Below are 20,432 nucleotides of genomic sequence, written 5' to 3'. Positions count from 1 at the left end.
GGCGGTAATAATGGCTTGATTTAATAACAATAAGCTAATTAATGCCTGTTGAATTTAACTAAAAGCAGAAGAACGGGGGAAGCGCAGCCCAGGTCACTCTCACAGGCCCGTAAGCTTCTTTTCGCAAGTGTCCCCACTGGCAATAGAAGACCAGGCCACTGCAGACCTGCGGATTAAAAGTCGCGGAGGGGAGGGCTAGTAAAGCCGAGGAGGGCCCAGTGGCCGCGCATCCGCCAAAGAAACCAGGGCCGCGGCGCCGAGCCAGATCTCCGGATGAACCGAAGGGAGCCCAATGGTGGAGAACAGAGCATGCACGGTCGCTCACCTTCACCACGGCCGTACCACGGCTGCCCTGACGGCCATTGTCTAGTCCGGTTCCAGGCTTGTTTACAACCAGGGCAGCCATCGTAGGAGGACCGGCGTAGCAGGAACAGCGGTGAGGGCTTTCAACTAGGAGGCGGGGTAGAGCCACCTACCCAGAAGCCTCGGCGCCCGCCACTGGCGCGCAGGCGCAATATGACGCGAAAGGAGCTGTTCCTTCCCACTGTTCCTCATCCCGCCCGCGAGTGATAATAGCTGTTTAGCTGCACTACTTGAGCATGAACGTTTATTTTTATTGTTGTTAAAGAATATGCAACTGATGGAAGGAATAAAGTTAAGGAAAAAAGTAAAGCTAAAACAGAAGGAAAGTTTTTGGATAAAACTCTGGCTCCAGTAATATTCAGAGATACTCTTCCTAGTTGCGAAACGGACGGGGTACGAGGAGGGACTACATCTCCCTGCATGCAATGCGGTGTCTATATAAACTACAAATCCCAGCGTGCTACATCTGCATCTTTTACTCCTTACGGTCGCAAGTCCGGAGGTCCTATTGTTTCCGGCGACTGGTTTCTTGCTGTCGCGCTGTGTGACTGCGGCTGGGAAACACAGTATTTTATGTATAGGTGTCTAAAAGGCCAGAGGTGGCCTTGATAAAAAGAAGCGGTTAGGTCTGTCACGGACGTGGGAAGAGGAAATAAATCTAAGATACCACCGGAAAGGAGTAACTATCGGGACTGTGACGTCCCGTCTTCCCGAAAGTGCGCTTTTCCGTTCTCTTCCTTGTTGGATTGAACGTCTTCAGCCCCCATAGGCACGGGGTCAAAAGTGCCGGTCAAAATGGAAGTGAATCCCCCCAAACAGGAGCACCTGCTGGCCCTGAAAGGTAAACTTTTGCGAACCTGATTCCCTTTCATCTGTTTTCTCCCTTCTCTCTCTAGTCCCCCAAGCCTTTGCCACGTGGACCTCGTCCTTGTACACTGTCAGTGCTCGCCCGGCTGCTTCTGTCCCTTGGATCCGAGCGGCAGGAAGCAATTTCAGCTTGTGGTTTTTTAGGTTTGAGAGCCTCTAGCATAGAATAGATAGATACCTGGTACGTCACTTAGTTATGTGCTGCTGCCGTCACAGACAGATTTTAGCTGCAGAAGCTGACGTCCCCGCTCTACCCGGGGAGAGCCCTGTTTAAATGAGGACCGCCGACATCTGAAGTGGTTTTCTGTTATCTCTTGTCTCTTCCTGTGGCACTGACAAAGTGACCAGGCCTTAGCTTCTGCTATAAAATTAGTCCTGAATTGCACAACAGCAGGCCAAAGACTTAGAGATACATAGTACTAAAATTTACATAACTTAGGTTTGTTAAATCCTACTGTAGTGTACTTCAGAATATTTATATACGGAGAAATTCATGTCAATTTTCATTTCTGTACACAGTAATCAATTTGAGTATGTTTGATAATTAGATCATTATTTAGAGAAAAGCAGGGTAGAGTTTTTCTGAAATTCCTGTTTTCTGAAACACTTTATTTCAAATGCTTTCAACTTTATTTCACTTGTTTTCTATACCAAAATGCACTTTTTATTTCTTGGAAGCTCTACTGTGTCGTTACCAATACCTTCCTGGACTGAGCTGAGAAAATGAACATTTGAATTCAGTTACATTGCATTTATTTCCTTGTGGTTTCCATTTTGAGGGACCTTCCTTCCCCTCTCCTGAGCTGCTATTATGTAGGCGACAAGCATTACAGAAGCTGACCAGTCCCATTTGTAACATAAAATCATATACTGTTGCCTGGGGTTAACAGGACTGTCTCTGACTGTAGAATTAAGGAAGTGCAATATTAAGTAATATTAAACGACCAGTAAGCTTAGCTTGAGCAAATGAGCTGGACTGAAATGGGTTATTCCTGAAGAAAAAGAAGAAAAGGGACTGTCATGGTCTTTATCTCCTGATATCACATCAAGTATGTGGAATAGAGGTTACCCAACTCTCAGAAGTTAAGAAACTTTTCCAAGATCACAAGGCTAATAAGTGGTTGAGGCAATATTTCAACACAAGGCCTTCCTCCATTTTTCCAAGACTCCATGTTGTATGCTAATGAATGAAATAGAGATCATCCCCTTACTGACTACTTTGGTAGGAATTTAGATCAATTCTATTTAGTGAGAATTTGGAACAGTTCTGTTAGTTGCTAGGTGTGATTTTTATACAAATTGAAAGCTGTTAAACAGTAAAGTTTACTGTTTAACTGCTGTTGAGAATTTTTAGTTTTTTATTCTCTATTTTCCAAAGCAGAAGATAACTTGAGAAAAAGTATTTTAACAGCCTAAAAGGACAAGTGCTTGTAAATTCACTAATAGTGTCAGCTTTGTTAAAACTTTTAGATATTATCTCTCCCCATTGTCTCAGTTAATCAAGATTTCACAAATTTTAATTTTACTGATGTTGGATGCCAAGTATATCAATTTATAAAGGGTCATTTAAGTTCACTTTCTTAGATTTGTAAAATGTTAAGGAGATCTCACAACTTCAGTTTCAATATTGGCCAAACTTACTCAATTCAGCCAGTATTGAAAGACTTCTCAATGCCAACTCTTACAATGTGAAAGTATAAGGGAAAAAAAAGAAAAACATTAATCTTTGAAAGACTATGCTATCTATATTTATATGCATATTAGTAATTACAGATATATAGGATCACAATCATTGATGAATTTAAGAATTGTCAAATTGGTTAGTGATAGTGAACATTAACAGTAGGTGAAAATAATCATGAGATTACTTCTTTTATTTTTTTTACAGAGACAGAGAAAGAGTCAGAGAGAGGGGGATAGACAGGGACAGACAGGAACAGAGATGAGAAGCATCAATCATTAGTTTCTCGTTGCGCATTGCAACACCTTAGTTGTTCATTGATTGCTTTCTCATATGTGCCTTGACCGCGGGCCTTCAGCAGACCGAGTGACCCCTTGCTTAAGCCAGCGACCTTGGGTCTAAGCTGGTGAGCTTTGCTCAAACCAAATGAGCCCGCACTCAAGTTGGCGACCTCGGGGTCTCGAACCTGGGCCCTTGGCATCCCAGTCCAATGCCCCATCCTCTGTGCCACCTCCTGGTCAGGCAAGATTACTTCTTTGACTCTTCAAAATCAGTTGTCAAATAAGTATTGTGATATGCCACGAGTCCCCACCTGTAGTTGTCTAATGATTTTGGGGAGAAGGGATTCAACCTCTTTTTTTCAAGAGTAAGGATATGAAAGAACCTATATCATGGCTTTTGCAGCTTTGGACCTGGTTAGGAAACCTAACTGGCAGATGTTGAAAGGCTCCATTCTTGAGCTTATGTACTGTATGCTGGAACTTGTCAGTGCTTAATTTGGGGCAACTTCAGGACTTCTGTGTCCTAAAAAGAGAAAATAAAGGTCAAGCCTTCCTGTTTCTCTTCCAAATTAGAATTCAGGAGCCATAATACTAAGGTCTTGATACTGTTGTAAGTGCCTCAGTTGTATAGAGGAGACTGTCACAAAACCAGTTCCTAGCCTGGTCAAAATGCAGAGTTAAACCATTTTTATGTTTTTAATGTTTACTACTGAGATGTCTCAAAATTTTTAAGTATTATTTAAGACAGATAACATTTTTGTTATCTGTCTATGAATCTAGTATTTTAAGAGTCACTAATTTTTCTTTGTTTCTTATATAATCTTAAGATTATTATTACCTAATATGTTAATATCATCACTTCCATATTGTTTGTTCTCTGTTGAATTTAATTCAACATATTGACTATTAGCATTTTTAGGCTAGAAGTGATTTTATAGGTCATCTAATCCAGATTGCTTATTTGGTGAGAGAAAGGATTTCCAATGTGGATTACATTCTCATTCACATTAGCACTTTGGTAAAATACTATATTGGGATTGGGTTTTGTTTTCCTTTTCTCCCTGCCTATTTGTATGTAGGCTCTCCCTACTATATCTTATTCTTTGCAATACTTCCACTTTAGGTCCTGTTTTCTTCTGATTTGGAAAGAGACAGTCTTGTAATTATAAATTACACTGTAGCTCTGAGGAGCTCAGCTAAGAAATTTTATCTTCGTTAAGAGTAACTGGATTACTGCAGAATGACCACAGAAGTAATATTACATTATCGACCATATGAGAGTGATCCAACACAACTACTAAAAATTGCAGAGAAAGCAATTCAAGATTTTCCTACCCGTCCACTATCCAGATTTATTCCTTGGTTTCCACATGATGGGACCAAACTGCCACTCAAACCTAAAAGATTACCACCTGTGATTTCTGAGGAGGCAGCTGAATATGTGAAACAATACTTAACCATCTCAGAACATGATGTAAAATCACAGAGTTATGATTGCACAGTAGCTCTGTTGGAGTTTCGACCTAATTTGAAAGAAAAGCACTTAATCCGATCACACACCCTGAATGAGCAGACTACTTCTGGAAATCTGGATAAAGAATCAGGAGGAGGAAAATGGCACAAGAAGAGGTCTTGGAGTGTTTCAGTTCCCAGCAGAAATTGTACTGAAAATATTTTTCCTTTGTCTAAAAAATTACAAGATAGATTAAAGGCACTTAATTTACACTCATTTTATAGAGCAAGATGGACAATAGAAAACATTAATTGTAACAACCAAACTCTTGAAGACATTTGGGCACAACTCAATCGAATTATTAGGCACAATGAACTTCCATCTTGTAATGCTACAATTCAGAGACATTTGGGCCAAATATGGGTGTTCTGTGATATTATGTACTGTGAATATGTTGGAAATCTCCTTAAAGGAAAATTAACTCTTACTGGGAAAATACATTTATTTGTACACAAATATGGTGTTATTTTTAGTATATAATGAATTCCACTGATTGTCAAAAAGAATATTCTAAATGAACAGTATATACTGAAATAATGAGATGAATAATATTTTGCTGGTTTTAAAATTTTTAATGACTTAATTTTTTTAATTGAACCTTTGCTAATATAGCCTATTTATTCTTAACATTTTGCAAAATAATTGTGTAGTATTATGTTTTCAGTTTGTATCCCAGGAATAAAAAACTATCAGGTGAATTCAAAGGCTTGTCATTTAAGTCAAGAACTTTCTATGTTCTACTTTTAAAAGCCATCTTTTAAATGAGTTGTGATAAATTATTTATACTGAATTTAGAGGTAAAATATTCTATTCCTTTTCCTCTGTTACTTTTCCCATGATTGATTTAGATATTTCTGTGAATTACAGTGAATAGTTTGGATTTGGATGAATCCTTAAAAATCTAACTTTATAGTTTGTTTTTTTACTTATCTAAAGTGTAATAATTTTTATTTAAAAAATTTTTTAAGTTTCTGTTATTTTATTTTATTTACTTATTTTAGCAAGAGGGTATGGTGAAGGGGACAGACAGTGGTAGACAGACAGACAGGAAGGGAGAGAGATGAGAAGCATGAACTCATATTTGTAGCACCTTAACTGTTCACTGATGGCTTTCTTTTTTTGTTTGTTTGTTTGTTTGTTTTTTGTATTTTTCTGAAGCTGGAAACAGGGAGAGACAGACAGACTCCCGCATGCGCCCGACCGGGATCCACCCGGCACGCCCACCAGGGGCAACGCTCTGCCCACCAGGGGGTGATGCTCTGCCCCTCCGGGGCGTCGCTCCGCCACGACCAGAGCCACTCTAGTGCCTGGGGCAGAGGCCAAGGAGCCATCCCCAGCGCCCGGGCCATCTTTGCTCCAATGGAGCCCTGGCTGCGGGAGGGGAAGAGAGAGACAGAGAGGAAGAAGGAGGGGGGGTGGAGAAGCAAATGGGCGCTTCTCCTATGTGCCCTGGCCGGGAATCGAACCCGGGTCCCCCGCACGCCAGGCCGACGCTCTACCGCTGAGCCAACCGGCCAGGGCCACTGATGGCTTTCTTATATGTGCCTGGACTCGGGTGGTCATCAGCATGGCAGGCCGATGCTCTGTCCACTGTGCCACCGCCTGATCAGGCAAGTGTAATAATAATTTTTAAAAAATAAAACTGAAACCAATTTTATTGGGAATGCTCTTCAAATGGTATAAATAGAGTTCAAATTGGGAGACCAGCCAAATTCTGCTGATATTTCCAAAGATAGGTAATGAACATTAATAGTTGATGTTTTGTTTTGAAACAAAGATTAAAAAAAAAAAAGTATAATTTGCCTAAGATCATAATGTATCTTTAAGACTGTGTAACCTCTTTTGAAAGAAAGTATTAAATGTGATAAGAAGTCAAGTTATTCTTTATTCTGATATAAGTAATTCAGTCTTAGTGAATTACTGGTTACTATTTGAATGGTTCTTAGAGTCCTTGTTGGTTTCCCATCACCAAAATATTTTAAATTGGGTTTACACATCACTTCATAAAAATAATCAAAGTGGTTATAGGATAAAAGCTCTATAAAAGCATGTATTTAACAAATTTAAGTGCCTTCTATTGGTTATGTACTTTCATAGGAGAGGAGACAACCGTGAACACTGTCCTCACAGAGCCTACTATATATTATTAGGTAGTAAAACTAAATCACTGAGAAGAACTAGTAAATCTATACTCATTAGCAAAGCAGAACTACATTTGCTTTGTGGCTTAGCGCCTAGCATGGTAGAGGCTCCAAACTACATGGTAAATGTGTCATTTGGAAGGATTCTTCACAGGCTGAGTTGCTTAAAATCTGAGGAGTCTACTAATTTTTGACTGAAGAGATCAACTTTTCCAATTAGGTTTTACTCTATCCAAGCATTGTTTTGTTTTTAACTGTTTTTAATGCCATTTCTTTGTCACAAATGAGATTACTGTCTGGAAAATAATCGTCGTGAATGCGTCCAAAAGTCTAAATGAAAAATCATCTGGTGTAGAGGGACTTTCCAAGGTAACTTCTTCGGTAATAACTTCCTCTTTCATTCATTAATCTTACTTTTCAATACAAGGCTGCTGGAGAAGCAGAAGTTATTCATTATCACCAGCAAGCTTGCAAATAAAAGTTGTTTGATATGATTAGTCAATAATAAATGATGAATTTGATTTTTACTCTTCAGGTCTTATTTACTTAAGATTTAATCAAGGGTTAAAAGTTAGATACTCATAAGACAGTCACACACAACACTAATTTTCTTTGATAGTTTTTTTTTGAAATGATAGTACACAGAGCTGCAAATATGAGAGGTACAGTTAGAGGTCATGGGATTCTTGTGAAGAGTAGCTTTTTAATCCAAGAATCACACAGGAAAAGGAGCTGTTTTTTCTTAATATGTGGCTGATTTAAATTTTTTTAATCTATTCTATATAAATTGCTTTCTAACCCTTTCAAAACCAATGAAAAGGTAATTCAATTCAGAACTGGGAAACTGAAGGTTGTTTTAATGCACATACTGCCCTCATCTTAAAAGGAAGAGGGAGTCATTTCTCTTCTACCTAGACAGTAAGTACTTCAGAAGTAATCAAGGCCTAAGGACTTAGAATCCATGGCTACCTCTTTGAACCCTTTTAGAGTGTTTTAGAACCTTAGGACTCATGATTCTATCACAAGCTAATAGTAGGGCTCAGCAGTATTTCTGGGTTCCACTGTTAACATACTTGGAAATAATTTGGGGAAACAAATGTGTACAGCAAGGTGTATCTGAGAGAGTATTTGGTAAGTTCCATCAGCCTTTACTCTCCAGGGATGTGGCAGCAGTACCATAATTTTATTTTTTTCTAATGACCCATCTACTTTCAAACAAATGCTAAGTCAAATTTAAAGGAAAAAGATGAGAAGCATCATATGATTTTAACTTCATTTATCAACTTATCAGATACCTTAAAAGACCACTTCTTGAAGATTTTCAAGATGAGCACCGGCAGACTGATTCACTTGGATTTAATCAGTCAGGGTGCCCACATTCAAAATTCACCAACTTGACTATCTTCAGAGACTAGATAGGTAAGACTGTAGATTGTAGTAAGGACTCTGAACCTGGAGAAGATTCTACTTGTTTTTTAAATGTTCTGACCAAGCAAAATTTATGTGCAAGTTGAGCTACGCCTAGTTTATCACTTTGTAACTAACCTCAGGCTAATTATCTGAAGACTTATAAAAGTTTTTAATATAATATTTTAGATGGAATCTGAATTTCATAAGTAAAATGTGTGTTTTGTGAGTTCTACTGAAAGAGTCTGAACACATGGCACTCAACTAATATGTGAATATTTGGCACTTAGCTAAAAATTACATTGTTTTTTGCCTCTAATTTTTTAGATAAGAACCTACTTTAACATTCAAGGCTGGATACAGAATTACTGTTTAACAATCAGTGGTTTATTATAGTTCCTAAACCTTGCTTTAGTTAGTGTTTGCTCTTTTCCAACTAATGTAATGTACAGTTTTTGCTGTTCACTAACTCTATAGGACAGTAAATAATGAGTTTTAAATGTGTATTTGATATGGGCATACTGTTTGGATTCTCTTTTATGGAGTAAGATATTTAAATGTTAATAACTTGGCTTTTTGGTTTGTATTTAAGAATCTGAAAATATGACATTGTGTTTTATTGTAATTTGAGTTCACCAAATATTAGTTTTTTGTTTTTTTTTTGTTTTTGTTTTTGTTTTTTTACAGAGACAGAGAGTCAGTGAGAGGGATAGATAGGGACAGACAGGAACGGAGAGAGATGAGAAGCATCAGTCATCAGTTTTTCTATGCGACACTTTAGTTGTGAATTGATTGCCTTCTCATATGTGCCTTGACTATGGGCCTTCAGCAGACTGAGTAACCCCTTGCTCAAACCAGCGGACATTGGATCCAAGCTGGTGAGCTTGGCTCAAACCAGATGAGCCTGCGCTCAAGCTGGCGACCTTGGGGTCTTGAACCTGGGTCCTCTGCATCCCAGTCCAACGCTCTTTACTGCGCCACCGCCTGGTCAGACCAAGTATTGTTTTTTACCAACTGCTAACCCCTCTGCTAATTTATATCCTCTTTTGAAAATAAGAAGAAAACAATTACTTTTAATGCCAGTTTGGAATCTTTTAATTTTTTAAATAATTTAAAAGTTTTTTCTTTTTTTTTTTTTTTCTTTTTTTTTTTTTTCATTTTTCTGAAGCTGGAAACAGGGAGAGACAGTCAGACAGACTCCCGCTTGCGCCTGACCAGGATCCATCCGGCACGCCCACCAGGGGCGATGCTCTGCCCACCAGGGGGCGATGCTCTGCCCATCCTGGGCGTCGCCATGTTGCGACCAGAGCCACTCTAGCGCCTGAGGCAGAGGCCACAGAGCCATCCCCAGCGCCTGGGCCATCTTTGCTCCAATGGAGCCTTGGCTGTGGGAGGGGAAGGGAGAGACAGAGAGGAAAGCGCGGCGGAGGGGTGGAGAAGCAAATGAGCGCTTCTCCTGTGTGCCCTGGCCGGGAATCGAAAAAGTTTTTTCAGTTATAGTTGACATACAATATTATACTAGTTTAGGAGTACAGCATAGTGATTGGACATTTCTATAACTTAGGAAGTGGGGTTCTTTTTATCTTTAGTGGAGGGTTGTTCTTTACCTACTTCCAACTGTTTCTTCCCCCTAGAAAAACAATGGTGTCCAAAAAATAACTTCACAGGACTTTGGTACATAATGGAATTTGAGCATATAATCAAGAAATAAATTGGCTTCACATCTGGGGTGAACTTAAGGACACTTTTAAAAAGTTCTAAGATTCCATTGAGGGTGTGTTTCTTCTTTTTTGTTAAGATTTGGTTTCTTCGGCCCTGGCTGGTTGGCTCAGTGGTAGAGCGTTGGCCTGGTGTGCAGGAGTCCCGGGTTCGATTTCTGGCCAGGGCACACAGGACAAGCACCCATCTGCTTCTCCACCCCTCCCTCTCTCCTTCCTCTCTGTCTCTCTTGCCCTCCCGCTGTCAAGGCTCCATTGGAGCAAAGATAGCCTGGGCACTGAGGATGGCTCTGTGGCCTCTGCCTCAGACGCTAGAATGGCTCTGGTTGCAACAGAGCAACGCCTCAGATGGGCAGAGCATTGCCCCCTGGTGGGCATGCCTGGTGGATTCCTGTCAGGCACATGCAGGAGGCTGTCTGACTGCCTCCCCGTTTCCAACTTCAGAAAAATACAAAAAAATAAAAAAGATTTGGTTTCTTCTCCCTGACCTGTGGTGGCGCGGTGGATAAAGCATTGATCTGGAATGCTGAGGTTGCTGGTTCAAAACCCTAGGCTTGCCTGGTCAAGGCACATGCAGGAGTTGATGCTTCCTTCTCCCCCATTCTCTCTCTCTCTGTCTAAATGAATAAATAAAAAAATATTTTTAATTAAAATTAAAAAGATTTGGTTTCTTCTGAAATGAAAAAAAAATGGGGAAGAAACAGAAAATATCAATTGGTGTAGTCTTAGATTGTGAGAAAAACTATCTTCTGCATACTATTTTCAGAGCACCTTTTTACCCCCTTCAGATTGTACTTAATATATTTTTTTAATTTATTGATTTCAGTAAGAGAGGAAGGGGGGGAGAGAGAAAGAGACAGTAACATCAGGTTGTTCCTGTATGTGCCCTGATTGGGGATTGAACCAGCAAATTTAGCGCTTCTGGGTGATGCTTTAACCAACCAAGCTCTTTGGCCAGGGCTAATGTTTTCCTAGTTAAAAATAAGGGTGAAGTAGGTCAGAAACACCTCCCCAACCACCTACTTCCTCCTCCTCTCCCCTGTACGTGTGTCATTGATCTCTAGCTGGTTAATGCTCCATTTAAGGTGGAATCGTATTTTGAATTCTCATGGGATGTTTTCTAATAAGGCACAACATTCCAGGTTCATGCTCAGATTTATAATTAATATAGAGAATTATTTTTTTTTAATTTTTTTATTTTTTTACAGAGACAGAGAGAGAGAGAAAGGGATAGACAGGGACAGACAGACAGGAATGGAGAGATGAGAAGCATCAATCATTAGTTTTTCATTGCGCATTGCGACACCTTAGTTGTTCATTGATTGCTCTCTCACATGTGCCTCGACCACGGGCCTTCAGCAGACCGAGCAACCCCTTGCTTGAGCCAGTGACCTTGGGTCCAAGCTGGTGAATTTTTGCTCAAACCAGATGAGCCCACGCTTAAGCTGGCGAACTCGCGGTCTCGAACCTGGGTCTTCCGCATCCCAGTCCATTTCTCTATCCACTGCGCCACCGCCTGGTCAGGCTAGAGAATTATTTTTGAACTGAGTGAAATCACCTGGGTTCAAATCTAGTTATGCCATCTATATATAACCTTTTATAAGCAAATTAGCTTCCCCAAACTTCGTCAAATCTGTAAAAAGGGGATAATGATAATACCAACCTTGTAGAGTAATCATGAGAATTAAATGTGTTAATACTTGTTAGATATTTTGCATAAAGTCTGGCACTGGTAATGCTTAGCATATATTAACTATTACAAGTGACTTAGGAATTTTTTTATGTTTTTTAGAGAGAGAGACAGGAAGGGAAAGAGATGAGAAGCATCAACTCGTAATTGTAGCATTTTAGTTATTCATTGATTGCTTTCTCATACATGCCTTGATGGGGGTGGGATGTGATGGTTGGGTTTCCAGCTGAGCCAGTGTCCCCTTGCTCGAGCCAGCAACCTTGGGCTCAAGCCAGCAGCCATGGAGTCATGTCTGTGATCTCACGCTCAAGCCAGTGGCCCCACAAACTGGTGAGCCTGCACTCAAGCCAGTGACTTCGGGGTTTACTACTGGGACCTCAGCGTTTCAGGTTGATGCTCTATCCACTGCACCACGACTGGTCAGGCAACAAATGACTTCTTAAATTTTAAGGTTAACATTTGTTCACTATTTTAGAAGCCATCTATTTAATAAAACATTGTTTAGGCCCTGGCCGGTTGGCTCAGCGGTAGAGCGTCAGCCTGGCGTGCAGGGGACCCAGGTTCGATTCCTGTCCAGGGCACATAGGAGAAGCGCCCATTTGCTTCTCCACCCCCCCCCTTCCTCTCTGTCTCTCTCTTCCCCTCCCGCAGCCAAGGCTCCATTGGAGCAAAGATGGCCCGGGCGCTGGGGATGGCTCCTTGGCCTCTGCCCCAGGCGCTAGAGTGGCTCTGGTCTCGGCAGAGCGACGCCCCGGAGGGGCAGAGCATCGCCCCCTGGTGGGCAGAGCGTCGCCCCTGGTGGGTGTGCCGGGTGGATCCCGGTCGTGCGCATGCGGGAGTCTGTCTGACTGTCTCTCCCCATTTCCAGCTTCAGAAAAATACAAAAATAAAATAAAATAAAATAAAACATTGTTTAATGGTGTCAGTTCAAATTTACCGTACATCTTCAAAATAATGTCAGTTACTTGAGAACTTTGATGAGATGCTAATTCTTTCATTCAGCAAAAATATACTACATATATATATATGTGAGAGCCTGTGTCAAATGAAGAGGCCACAGAACTGAACATGATATATATAAGAGCCTAATTCTCATGGAGTTTGTAAATATCTAAAAACACTTCATGATAAATATAAGGTGCTATGGGGAGAGCTGTTACTACTTTTCTGAAAACAATGACATTTAAACTGAGACCAAGATGAGAAGAGAAACACTAAATTTGATATGAATGCTGTAGCTAGCTAATTTGTGATTAGGTGGTAGATTTTTATATATGTGAATGATAAGGTGACCAACTTTTTTACAGTGAAAAGGAAGACAAAAATAAACTGAAGAAAACAATTATAAATAAAAGAAACATTTTATTCATTGCAACAATAATACACTATAATATGATAAATGCATAATAAAAACATTTGTAATATTTTATAATTATGCTTACATGCCTATTAATTTTTAATAATAATTGTAAGAAAAAGTACCCACTTAGATACAAATATGTTACATCATATAGAATATGGACATTTACTGATTAGTCCTATAATATCAAAAAGAACATGCAGGAGGATACTTTTTGAGGGAGGACAGAACTTACGAAAGAAGAACTGTCCTCCCTAAAGGAGGATGATTGGTCACCTTAGTGAATGAACACCACTTATATTGTGAATTGACCACTTAGGTCTCTAGTCTTTTATACATTTTGATTTGAACATTTTTAAGACAGGATAATTAAGGAGTCTTCTGTGATTCATTTTCTAAAATATTTTGTATGATTTTTAATATTATATTTTGTTTTACAGTGATACCTTGAGATACAAATTTAATTTGTTCTGTAACCAAGCTCGTAAGTCAGTCAACTCGTATATCAAACAAATTTCTCCCATTTAAAATAACTGAAATAAATTTAATCAGTTCCCGCCCTGTAAAATATCCCCAAACCATCCTAAATTATGAAAAAAGACATTTTTAATTAAGAAACACACATGTATACTTTACCAATGCATAACAAAATATATGAAACAAAAGAAAAAAAGTTTTATTTAGTACTGTATCTTACCTTGGAGACAGACGAGTGCGGCTAATGGAGGTGAATGGCAGAGGAGGAGGGAGGGAGGGAGGAAGGGATGCAGACACTGTAGACACGTAAACTAAAGCTGCACTTTCTTAACACTAAATGTAAACTAAAACTGCATTTCCTTTAAACAAAACTAAAACTGCACTTTCTTTACTTAAAATGAAACCACAAAAACTTAATCACGACTCGTATCTCGGAATTTCGCTCAGATCTCGAACAAAAATACGGACCGAGTTCCAGCTCATATCTTAAAAAATTCATATGTTGGTCTGTTCGTATCTCATGATACCACTGTAATTTTAATGTCAAATGTCAATCTTCAGAAATAATTGTTAAAATATTTTTTTAAAAATTAGACTGTCTCAGTAATAACAAGTGTTGAAGAGGTTGTGGATAAAAAGGAATCCTCATTCACTGTTGTTGAGAATGTAAAGTAGTACAACCACTATGGAAGAAAGTATGGTGGTTCCTCAAAAAATTAGGAATAGAACTACCTTATGACCCAGCAATCCCTCTACTGAATATATACCCACATAACTCAAAAACGTTGGTACATAAAGACACATGCAGCCGTATGTTCATTGCAGCACTGTTCACAGTGGCCAAGACATGGAAACAACCAAAAGCCCTTCAATAGAAGATTAGATAAAGGAAATGTGGTATATATACACTAAGGAATACTACTCACCATAAGAAATGATAACATAGGATCATTCAAGACAACATGGATGGACCTTGATAACATTATACTGAGTGAAATAAGTAAATCAGAAAAAACTAAGAACTGTATGATTCCATACAAAGGTGGGACACAAAATTGAGACTCATAAACATGGACAAGAGTGTGGTGGTTACCAGGGCAGAAGGGAGGAGGTGGAGGGAGGGGAGGGGCACAAAGAAAACCAAATAAAAGGTGACAGAAGACAATTTGACTTTTGGTGATGTGTACGCAACATAATCAAATGTCAAAATGACCTGGAGATGTTTTCTCTGAATCTCTACTCTGATTGATCAATGTCACCCTGTTAAAATCGTCTAAATAAAACAAAAACAAAACCAAAAAAATTAGACTGTCTTATCGTTGCTAGACTAGATTCAATAAATACTTCCCTTTTCTTATTTTTGGTGTCTTAATTTTTGCTCCATAAACAATTTATTTGATATTTGAAATGAATTTGTAAATTAAATTTTATTTTTCCAGATAACTAACCAGTTCCAGTATCTTATAATATTGATTTTTTTCTTTTCTGTATTCTGATAATTTTTAGAACTTATATATATATCTGTATGATCTTCAATTAATAAACCATGTAGTTGATTGTGGATTTAAATGTTTTAATACATGGTAATCCCTGTTTATTTCTCATTTTTCCTATTTATTTTATGTTTATTTATTTGTTTTTCTAGATAAACTTTAGACACATTCTGTTATGTTCTGGAACAAATCTTAGTTTTGGTTGGAATTATATAAACCTATTCACTAACTGATGTTTTTGTAATTTCTACACAGAATTAATATTACTTAAAGGATCACTTACTGAGCTTCCAGTGGCCAGTAATTATAATAGAAAAATAAAGCTAACAAAAGACTCCTTTTGGCATAAAATTATTGTTTCATATTCAAAATGGTGCACTAAACATTTTTCCCTATCAGACTAATTTTGCTTAATAGTTTTTTATATCATTTACGCTGAAGTTACTCAGGACTTTTTTAAAGCTTTGTTCTCTTAATATACCTTAAGCTTTAAAATTCCTTTCTAATTTTTCTATAATGAGATATATTTACATTTAATTTTTATAATTTATTATGGCTGTAAAAATGCAAAATTATTTTTCATATCTAAAATTCTTTTATATGTTAGCATTTTTAGTAAATCATTGCTGTATAATAATCTTAGGAAGTATTTAATATCTTTAGGAAGTATTTAGTTATATTTTATATTAATATAAAATTGATGAATATCTTACACTTGACTTGGGAGTAGTTGCCCAAAGCAATAGTAATATTTTCTTTTTTTTTTCTTCCTTCCTTTTTTTTTTCTATCAATTCACAGTGATGCGGTTGACTAAGCCTACCTTATTCACCAATATTCCAGTAACCTGTGAAGAGAAAGACTTACCTGGTATGGCACACACTTTATTCTACTTGTACCTACTGCAGTGGTCGGTAAACTCACTAGTCAACAGAGCCAGATATCAACAGTACAACAATTGAAATTTCTTTTGAGAGCCAAAATTTTAAAACTTAAACTATATAGGTAGGTACATTCCTTATCGAGGTAACGCCCGCAAATGGTATTTTGTGGAAGAGCCACACTCAAGGGGCCAAAGAGCTGCATGTGGCTTGCGAGCCTCAGTTTGCCGACCACTGAAGGAAAAAGGTGAAACTTGATTGCCTCTCTTACCTTGGAATAAGCCTACCCTTATCAATCTTATGCTAATTCTTTGCTGCATTCTTTTCTTTTTTTTAACTCAGACGAGGGGAGGCAGAGACAGACTCCTGCATACTTCCAGACTGGGATCTCCCGGCAAGCCCACTAGGAGACGATGCTTTGCCATCTGGGGCATTGCTCTGTTGCACCTGAGGTGAAGGCCATGGAGCCATCCTCAGTGGTGCCTGGGGCCAACACACTGCAATCGAGCCATGGCTGCAGAACATAAGAGAGAGATAGAGAGAGAGAAACAAGAAGGGGAGGGGTGGAGAAGCAGATGGGCGCTTCTCCTGTGTGCCCTGACAGGGATTTGAACCCGGGACATCCACACACCGGGCCGACACTACCGCTGAGCCAACTGGCCAGGGCCTGCTGCATTCTCTTTTCTCTGTTTTTGTACCATGCCAGTGGTGGCCATCTGAGTAAGAGGTCTCACTCATAATCTATAAGTTGACATATTATTAATATCCCATGGCAACAAGAAACTTTTTAGTTTTAGTAATAATGCATTCAGAGTCATGATACTATTAAAATTACATTTATCTTCAGATGTTCCATTATTGCATGTATTAGCATTCCCTTTTTAAAATTATTGGAGATTTCTATAATATATTTTATATCATGTGACCTATATTTTTCTTTATTTCTAAAGTTCATTCTCTGTGAAAACATAAATATTTGGCATGCGTTAATTGCATTGAAGATTAGAAATAAGATTTTTTTTTTTGTGGGAGATAGAGTCAGAAAGAGGGACAGATAAGGACAGACAGACAGGAAGAGAGAGAGATGAGAAACATCAATTTTTCGTTGTGGTTCCTTAGTTGTTCATTGATTGATTTCTTATATGTGCCTTGACTGTGGGGCTACAGCAGATCGAGTGACCCCTTGCTCCAGCCAGTGACCTTGGGCTCAAGCTGGTGAGCTTTGCTCAAACCAGATGAGCCCGCGCTCAAGATGGTGACCTCAGGGTCTCAAACCTGGGTTCTTCACATCCCAGTCTGACGCCCTGTCCACTGCACCACCACCTGATCAGGCTAGAAATAAGATTTTTAAAATACATATATAACTTTTATGAAGAGGTTATGTTTTTAAATAATCTTTTTCCCAGATACTTCTTTATGTAAGTATTTACAAGGAAGAGGTTAAATTTTTTGTTTTTCTTTTTCTATAGGAGACCTCTTTAACCAGCTTATGAGAGATGATCCTTCAACTGTAAATGGCGCAGAAATTTTAATGTTGGGAGAAATGTTGACTTTACCACAGAATTTTGGGTAAGAATGATATAGTCACATAAGAAATGCAGCAAAACTATAAAGCCATTATAAATCTAGTGTCCTTTTGGTGGGGGAAGGTTGGGTTTTTTTGTGTGTGTGTGTGTTTTGTTATTTTTTAGAACAGCAGAGAGGTTGAGTTACTTTAGTTGTGCTTAAACTGGATGAGCCCATGCTAAAGCTGTGACCTTGGGGTTTTAAACTTGGAACCTCAGCATATCAGCTCGACATTATCCACTGCACCACCACCAGTCAGGCTAAACCTAGTTTTTAAAACATAACTATGGGCTGGAAAAATGTTCATGATACATTAAGTGGTAAAAATACATTTTATCACATTTATATTTGATTATGGTTTTTAAAAACCATAAGATAAAAAGGTGAAAGGATTATAAAAAAATTATCTCATAGACACAGACAACAAAAAAAGATGGAAAGGGAGCAAATATTATTTTAAGTATTTTAAAATATTTATAATATATATATTTTGACAGATAAAGTCAGAGATAGGGACAGACAGACAGGAAGGGGGAGAGATGAGAAGCATCAATTCTTTATTTTTGTTCATTAATTGCTTGTTCATCAATTGCTTTCTTATATGTGCCTTAACGGGGGCTACAGAAGAGTGAGTGACCCCTTGCTCAAGCCAGCAACCTTGGGCTTCAAGCCAACGACCTTTGGGCCCAAGCCAGTGACCATGGGGTCATATCTATGATCCCATGCTCAAGCCAGTGACCCTGCGCTCAAGCCTGAGACCTCAGGGTTTGGAACCTGGGTCCTCTATGTCCCAGTCTGACACTATCCACTGTGCCATGGCCTAATCAAGCTATAATATATTTTTTATAAAAAATTTTATAAATTTCAGAGTATATTTTTTACTAATTTATTTGATTTCCTGAAGTTGTTTTAATAAAAATGACTAGTGGCTTAATTTTAAATTTTTATAAAATATTTTATTTAGCTTGACCAAGCGGTAGTTCAGTGGATAGTGTCAGAACTAAGATGTTGCAATGAAAAACTGATGACTGATGCTTCTCATCTCTCTCCGTTCCTGTCTGTCTGTCCCTATCTATCCCTCTCTCTGACTCTCTTTCTGTCTCTGTAAAAAAATAAAAAATTTTATTTATTTATATGTTATTTATTTTAGTGCAAGAGATACAGAGAGAGAAAGGAAGAGACAGGGACAGACATACAGGAAGGGAGAGAGATAAGTATCAACTCATAGTTGTAGCACCTTAGTTGTTCATTGATTGCTTCCTCATATGTGCCTTAACTAGGAGGCTCCAGCCAGGCCATTGACCCCTTGCTCAAGACAGCAACCTTGGGTTCAAGCGAGCAACCTTGGGCTTCAAGCCAGCAGCCTTTGGGCTCAACCCAGCAACTGTGGAGTCATATCTATAATCCCACACTCAAGCCGGCAACCTAGCGCTCAAGCTGGATGAGCCCGCGCTCAAGCTGGTGACCGTGGTTTTCAACCTGGGTCCTCTGTGTCCCAGTCCAATGCTTTATCCACTGTGCCACTGCCTGGTTAGGCCTGATCTATATTCTTTAATAAATTTTTTTTCATTTGAAGTTCTCAGTGGTGTTCAAAAAGGATGTTTGTGATAAAACTTGAATGGATTTCTACCTAAAAATTTACTTTATTTCACAGGAACATATTTTTGGGAGAGACCTTTTCCAGTTATATCAGCGTTCATAATGATAGCAATCAAGTTGTAAAAGATATATTGGTAAAAGTAAGTAGCATTCTTGTTTGGAGTATATTTTTTTAAAACAACTTTTCAATTGTTACTATGTTTTTGAAACTTAATTAAAATGCATGTTTGATACAGGATTTTTTGTCATTAATGACAAGCAATAATTGAACACCTAAAGATACAGAATAGTAAGCTAAGCACAGAATCATTTTTTGTTATCTTCAAAGTGTTTGATAGGTTGGGTCAGAAAATATACCAGTCAGAGGTAAATAACAGAATGTTTCTGTTAATAATTTCTGATTAACATAGTAAAATTTGAAAGAGGAGAAAAAATCACTTGGGTGAGGGGATTGCCTCAATCAGAAAGGCTATTGGAGAAGAGGGAACACAAGAGGATCTTGAAAGAATGGTAAGATTTAGAGAAAAAGACAAGAGGAACAAGGTGATTGGAAGCAGAACCATATTGTAGCAGTGGACAGAATTTACTTGATAAGAGTAGATAAGATTGTAGAGATGTATAGTAGCCATACAGTGGAACATCTTGGAGATGAGGCTAAGGCTAAGATTTTAGCTTTTTTTTTTAAAGTGGTCAATGGAGACTTTTTAGCAGAGGAATCACACTGTTAGAAGACTGATGCAAGTATTATATGGGATGGTTTGTAAGGAATCAACCAGTTAGAAGATTTTTGCAGTCGTTTAGAAATTAACAAATAGAACATACTAATTTAAACAACCTGAAAATTATTTACAAAGTGAAAAGATATAAGGGTAGTAATACTGTATACAAGGGAGAAGTATTTGTAAAAGCTGTCTTCAAGTGGTGTGTTTAGGTCAGTAGAGCATTACCAAAATGGAAGTACAGTGAGAATGAATTTGAAAATGATTTATGATTAGAGTTAGAATTGAAAAGGACCCCAGAGAGCAAATATTCCAAATTTCATAAATGACCCAACTTCCAGAACATGAATGCAATTGTTTGCATACATGTACATATGTTTGTCATACTACTGATGGGCTTCTGACCTTCATTAGATCAGGGGTTGGCAAACTACAGTCTGTGGGCTAAGTTTGGTTCATTGCCAGTTTTTGTTTTTTTTGTTTTGTTTTGTTTTTTATTTGTATTTCTCCGAAGCTGGAAACAGGGAGGCAGTCAGGCCGACTCCCGCATGCGCCCGCCAGGGGGCGATGCTCTGCCCATCTTGGGGCATCACTCTGCCACAATCAGAGCCATTCTAGCATCCGAGGCAGAGGCCACAGAGCCATCCTCAGCGCCTGGGCAAACCCCGCTCCAATGGA

General features: G+C 38.6%; 3 protein-coding genes across 7 annotated transcripts in view; 2 read left to right on the top strand and 1 right to left on the bottom strand.

Annotated features, from left to right (window-relative positions):
* TRIM23 (tripartite motif containing 23) overlaps nt 1-454 on the bottom strand; it is a 48,101-nt gene extending 47,647 nt beyond the window's left edge. The window contains exon 1 of one of the 2 annotated variants that reach the window (XM_066242375.1): nt 326-454. In XM_066242375.1, coding sequence (XP_066098472.1) covers nt 326-406 — 81 coding nt within the window. In that variant the 5' untranslated portion in view covers nt 407-454. The remainder of the gene's footprint in view (nt 1-325) is intronic. The other variant, XM_066242385.1, reaches the window with a different exon arrangement.
* A 610-nt stretch (nt 455-1,064) lies between these two features.
* TRAPPC13 (trafficking protein particle complex subunit 13) overlaps nt 1,065-20,432 on the top strand; it is a 39,844-nt gene continuing 20,476 nt past the window's right edge. For all 4 annotated transcript variants that reach the window (XM_066242176.1, XM_066242166.1, XM_066242156.1 and 1 more), the window contains exons 1-4: nt 1,065-1,204; nt 15,791-15,859; nt 17,340-17,439; nt 19,091-19,175. In XM_066242176.1, the coding sequence (XP_066098273.1) occupies nt 1,159-1,204; nt 15,791-15,859; nt 17,340-17,439; nt 19,091-19,175 (300 nt within the window). In that variant the 5' untranslated portion in view covers nt 1,065-1,158. The remainder of the gene's footprint in view (nt 1,205-15,790; nt 15,860-17,339; nt 17,440-19,090; nt 19,176-20,432) is intronic.
* SHLD3 (shieldin complex subunit 3) lies at nt 1,075-5,520 on the top strand. Its single transcript, XM_066242217.1, has 2 exons — nt 1,075-1,204; nt 4,316-5,520. Exon 2 carries the CDS (start codon nt 4,433-4,435, stop codon nt 5,183-5,185), a length of 753 nt encoding a protein of 250 aa, XP_066098314.1. The 5' UTR covers nt 1,075-1,204; nt 4,316-4,432; the 3' UTR covers nt 5,186-5,520.

The sequence above is a fragment of the Saccopteryx bilineata genome, chromosome 1 (genome assembly GCF_036850765.1).
Source record: "Saccopteryx bilineata isolate mSacBil1 chromosome 1, mSacBil1_pri_phased_curated, whole genome shotgun sequence".
Lineage (NCBI taxonomy): Eukaryota > Metazoa > Chordata > Mammalia > Chiroptera > Emballonuridae > Saccopteryx > Saccopteryx bilineata.
Note: the sequence above shows the minus strand (reverse complement) of the source record. Positions and strands in the feature narration are given on the sequence as shown.